This window comes from Limulus polyphemus, unplaced genomic scaffold, assembly GCF_000517525.1.
Source record: "Limulus polyphemus unplaced genomic scaffold, Limulus_polyphemus-2.1.2 Scaffold6022, whole genome shotgun sequence".
In the NCBI taxonomy this organism is placed as follows: Eukaryota; Metazoa; Arthropoda; class Merostomata; order Xiphosura; family Limulidae; genus Limulus; species Limulus polyphemus.
The window spans coordinates 53,003-58,719 of record NW_013671632.1 but is presented as its reverse complement, the minus strand read 5'-3'; the positions used below and the strand labels follow the sequence as shown (position 1 = coordinate 58,719).

Genomic DNA, 5,717 nt, shown 5'->3' with positions numbered 1-5,717 from the left:
TTACTTTATTTACCTGTTTAACCTAAATGTTCATATACTTTATAATAATAATAAATACACATGGAAAACAAGAAATAAAGTACTGTTACTTCTCTGGTACGTTTGTTAATTTTCCGTAAAAATGCTTTCAAGAAGTAAACTTTAGTGATACTAAGTCCTTTCTTAAATTAAACTAGTTTATTCTTTCTCAATACAACTTTGAAATTCACTTAATTTCCACGATCATGCTATAACTTAAACAAATGCTATAATTCACAACGAACGACACACGCGCTCGACCCAACTTTCCGTCTCTATCTCTGTCTGCAATTCAACTACATTGTTGTCGTCACATCTTGGCGGTCTTATATACAAGAATACCGCATATCTAGTAAACACTCAAGGCTTCACGAAGGGACGTGAATTTTCTAGAAGCTTATGACGTGTTACTAGCGTCACGTGACTTCCGCTGTCGTAACAGTACTTACATGGGTCTTCTTTTTTTTGCTGACACTTAATCCTACTTTTTTATACTAATGGTACTACCTCACTAAATAGTTTTTATTTAAATAAATAATGCACCAAGGAATACAGGATATTAATGTGCAAAAAGCAGACAATGTTCCATAACTATCATCTGGATTTCTAAGTATGCGACGAGAACTGTTAAAAATTCAGCTAAACTCATCGATGTGTTTCCCATGGGAATAAAGTTTGAACTGGAAGCAAAATAGATAATTATCTTTACAGAAAACAAGGTACTATAATATATCATTTGATAAATTAAAACTTTGGCTTTCTATTGGTTATAAATAATATGTCAGAGAAAACTATATGAAATTTGTGAATATGTGACAGGTGGGCATGGCAAGAGGGGTCTGATTTTTTAGTTTATGGCTCAGTAATCAAATAATATTAAAGGCTATAAAAATTATGCTTTGTCTGAGTAACAACAATATCATAATGAGTAATTTACATGAAATTCCTTACTTCTCTGTGGAGTGGGAAATAAATTAGGGAAGACCTAGAGATCAAATGTCACAATTCTCATACTAGAAGATATCTTTTTTAATATTGACTTACAAAATTAAATACTTAAAACTATGTATTAGCTATGTTTTGGTGCCAAGTTGATTCATATACCATAAAAATAAAGTAGTTTAGTTTAAGTTTGAATGCAACCCAGTAAAATCTCATGGGATTCACAGAAAATGATGCCTGTATGAAAAGAGTTAATGAATCTAAAGTTGTTTTATGACCTGTCATTATGTTTCTGCACAAAATATACTCAATAAATGTATGTTGCATATGTGGAGTTATATGTTATACATATTATTTCATTGAAACTACAATAAAGAATAGGAATGCTTTTCTCCAGTGTTTATGATACATAATTCAGAATAAATCAGATAGCGATCAGTATAAACAGCATTTCCAATGCCATCTAGCAAGCACTGATTATAATACATGACAACATCCGAATGAATTTGGGCAAATAATTAAAAACATGTCTAGAAATTATCAACTTGGGCAAATATTTTTTAAAACTTAGAGGGTACCCAAGTTATCTTGAGCAAATTGTAGGAGGGGTTAATAGTTGAAATTGTAAACATAAAAAAAATTGAAAATCTTGCAAAATGGTGTATTCAAAGAAGAAAAAATGTAATGTTTATTTTATTTCATAGCTTTCTACTTTTCACTGTATATTAATAATTTTGCTACAGTTAGTGTTAGGGTAAATAATATAACAGATAAATACAAAATCTTTTGATATTCATATTGGAGGTTCTAGAGGTTATGCAAAGGAAATATGAAAAACGTTTTTTTTATTCTTAGCATAAAAATCACCTTTCCCTCAGACTGATATAGAATAGGCTTCATAAATTCACAAACATTTTTTTGTAGAAAAAAATCTGCTTTTTTTGTATACAACAAGCCTCAGTTATATCTATACCTTTATTGGCACTAGCTGTTAAGTAAAGTTTCATTTTCTACCTGTACTTTATCAATTACTGTTTTTCACACAAAACCGATATTTTTCCATATTTCATGAAATATTACCTGTCAACATGAGTTTTGCTTTTTTCTTTGTATTCTATTGTTATCTCAAGTTTCAAATTTGACCCGTATTCTACTAAGCATGAATTGATAATTCAAGCTTAATTTTAACCTATGTTCTATTAAACAGTGACAATTAACCCAAGTATAAATTTTTACCTGTATTCTACTTAACACTGAAGGGTTAAAGATATACATTCCAGCATTTATTTTGTTTGAAACAAATTCTTGAGGCTTTTCCACAAATTTTTCTATCCTTCCCCTCTCATCATATACCACAACACCATATTTGGATGGTTCTTCTACCCTTGTTACCTAAAAAAGTACAAAACTTATATGTTTCCTATATTTAACTTCTATGTGGAATGTACAAAATGTTCAAACCTGTAGCTGGCTGATTTGTGAAGAGATTTAACAAGATGAATCACTTGAAAAAAGGAACTTCAACCAATTTAAACTAAAAATAGAGCCTTATTAGAATCCTTTTATGACAGAAACAGCAGTAATAATTTCTTAATATGAACAAAAAAATCTACAATCAGAACTGTTATTACCATAGTAAAATGTTGTTACTCATTTTAATTTTCTTGCCCCATTCTTGACACTTTGAGATTTTAGATTCTTTAACCCGATTTTCATATCCTGATTTAAGAATGGTTGTTGAGATTAATATTACAAATAACTTTTTTTTTTCATATTTTACTATATAATTCTTTTTCAAAGTACGCTCAGCTGGTCAGATAGTTTATCAATTACACATGGTTGTAAGAACAATACTGAAAAAAATTACATTTTTAAAATTAAAATGAATTTCAAACAGGTTCTTATCTCTGAAATACAGCCTCTTCTTGCTGAGTAAAATTTCCTTTGTCAACAACAGATTACCTAAAGTCCTTGATGTAATCCATAATTTATCTCATATCTGACCAAAGTTCTCTACTCTCCCACCTTCCACATGATCTACTTGCACACATGTAAGGGGACTACTTAAGCTCTACCTTCCTGTCCAAAACCAGATATACTTTGCAGTTATTAAGTGAAACTACAAATCTCATGGTTGTGTGAAGGGATTGGAAAATTTGTTTGAAATTCAATTTAATTTTAAAAATGTAAAATTAAAACATATAGATTTCCTTGTGAAACAGTTTGCCTGATTACCCACAAAGAAAAGGAGGAGTTAATTAGAGAATGTGAAAGGCTGAGAAGCCCTTCACCAGTATTAATTGTTGGCTTGTGGAGTCAAGCATGAGAAATAAAAAAACAACCAAACTGAATAAGAATGCTGAATTTGCATTTGAGAATGGGTGAAGAGAACCAATCACTTGTTACAGAGTACATTATAATTAACAAGGATTGATCCATTGTCTTATAAAGTCATTCAGACAAATCATTCTTTCTAGCAAAATAACTAGTTACTCAGGATGGCAGCACCTTCTACTAGGCTGATTGGAATTAGTATACCTTGGTCACAACATTTCTTTGACGGATGGTAACCAAAAAGAGGAAGAACTGAATAATATACCAAAATTCTACTTATTGTGAAAGATTCTTGGTGGAGAATACCAGACCATTTTATCTTACAACAGAATAAGACTGGACAACTCCGAGTGTAGAATATCCTACTTCTCTTCATCCATACAATAAATAAATAAAAAAAAATGGGAGTAGCAAACAAAATAAGTTAGGTCACCTACCAGTCTAGGTGAACCAGAGGATGTGTTTAACAACACAATGGCAGTGCAATACAAACAGTGTAGAGGATAATAAGAATGGTATACTCCACCTGAGAGTGGAGCTGAGAGGCAGAATGGATATTCATAATGATATCTGTTATAATGCTATATGTGATCTGTATGTAGAGATAGAAAGATAGGTACTTGCTGAAGCATCCACCAGATGGCATCCTTTGTCCACATCTAGAGGGCATAACCCTCTAATGAAGCACTAGTACAAAGAGTGGTAAAGGTCAGAGACAAATGTAGAGGTTTTGTATGAACATATACGATATCCTCCATCTAAATAATAATAATACCAACAAATAGGGCTAACAGTTTTGATTTTTTAAATTACATCATGCAAGACAAATGTTAATAAAACTTAAACCAAAAGATAATTTAAGATCTCAACATTTCAGTTAAGATTTTAATTTTAGAGGAAATTTGATGGATAAGTCATAAGGAATTTTCAAAATCTGATGTTGTCATTTTCCCCTCTTTAAATACTTTGAATGCACTGGCTGGAAAGTTAAACATAACAACAACAAAACAAATTTCAACAGCTTCTTTGTGATAGCCAGAGTCTCCATGAATTATCAAGTCAGGACTTGTTAAGATACAATTTGTCAATGAATAAACCTAAACAGCAAATCTGAAGCCTTTGCATTCATTTGAAGCTTATTTTTAGTTCAAATAGTTTAAAAACTGTGAATTTTAGATGTTGTTGATGTGGAGAACTGTAATATCTATCCACATGTTTTGTATTTTTAATTTTGCAAATTTCTTAAGCAGACAGAATTGTAAATATATCATCTGAAACCTGGGAAGATTTTCTTTCATGCAGTTTATTTGCCATAGAGCTTCTTTCCTTCCCTGCATAGTTACTCAGGAACATCAAACTTCTTATAATGTTTTAAGGTGCTTCAAGTCTTGTGTCTGAACAGGATTTATTATTGTGATTTAGTTATGATATTCCATTATTTGTAAACTATGGAAAGGTCATAGATTAACTTAAAGAGTTTCCCTCCATATCAATTTAGTTTAGTGAAGTATTTTTCTAGGCAGTTAATTTTCTGTTTATAAGAACATCAAATTTATATTTTAAATGGTTTTATAATTATCATAGCATGTGGATGAAAGACTGGAAACAGTATCAATGACACCATGATGAAAAACAGCTCAAAATGATTGTTAAACTATAAAGAAAGAACATCAGCAACATCTTGCTAACATATGGGTAACAAGAGATGAGAATTCTGCTTGTCTTGCAAAAAACAGGAAAACAGCTACATATGAAGTCGTATATATATATCAAACCTTAGAATGGAAGATGAAACAGAGTGGAACACAGATGAAAAGGGTCTTCCTGAGAGAGAAGGTGCAAAAGGGGAAACCAAAATTGTCCCAGCCAAAAGTGAACTACGAAAAGAACTTAGAAATGTATTGTAACAGTCAAAAACAAACAGCTGCTACAACCAGGGTTGAAACACACAAATCAAATTTATTAAGACAGCCATAGAAATCAAAAATTAAGCTTTCAATAAATCAAAATATAAAGTTTCTCACTTAATAAATATGATCTGGTCTGGAATTATTAACATTCATCCTCACTCCCCAATCATGTGGGCAACGTAACTTATGGAATTATGTGGAAGACATGGAACAAACTGTGCTCAACCAAAGACCCAGTATGGGATCATTCTGTATTCGTAATTACAAGGAGACAATAGACCCTCTTCATGAACAATGTACTGAACCAATACTGATCAAAAAGAATGGCCATACTCAACCCAACAGGATAGCTGAGCGTCAAATCTGAACCAGTATTACGAGTAGGCTCCTGCATTGGCTAGTGCCTCTCCTACCGAAATCTGGGAAAAAATATCCAGAAACCTAGGTAGGAAGGCCCCCCAGCTTCACTCTCTTCTCCAAGAGTGGAGGAATTCCTCCAACACTATGAAAGCC

The 5,717-nt window shown here is 31.9% G+C and overlaps 1 protein-coding gene across 1 annotated transcript in view; it reads right to left on the bottom strand.

Annotated features, from left to right (window-relative positions):
* Positions 1–2,149: 2,149 nt before the first annotated feature.
* LOC106473264 (mannose-1-phosphate guanyltransferase beta-like) overlaps positions 2,150–5,717 on the bottom strand; it is a gene marked incomplete at its 3' end in the record, with an annotated part of 39,577 nt that continues 36,009 nt past the window's right edge. The window contains exon 5 of the mRNA XM_013933949.2: positions 2,150–2,352. Within this exon, the coding sequence (XP_013789403.1) occupies positions 2,150–2,352 (203 nt within the window). The remainder of the gene's footprint in view (positions 2,353–5,717) is intronic.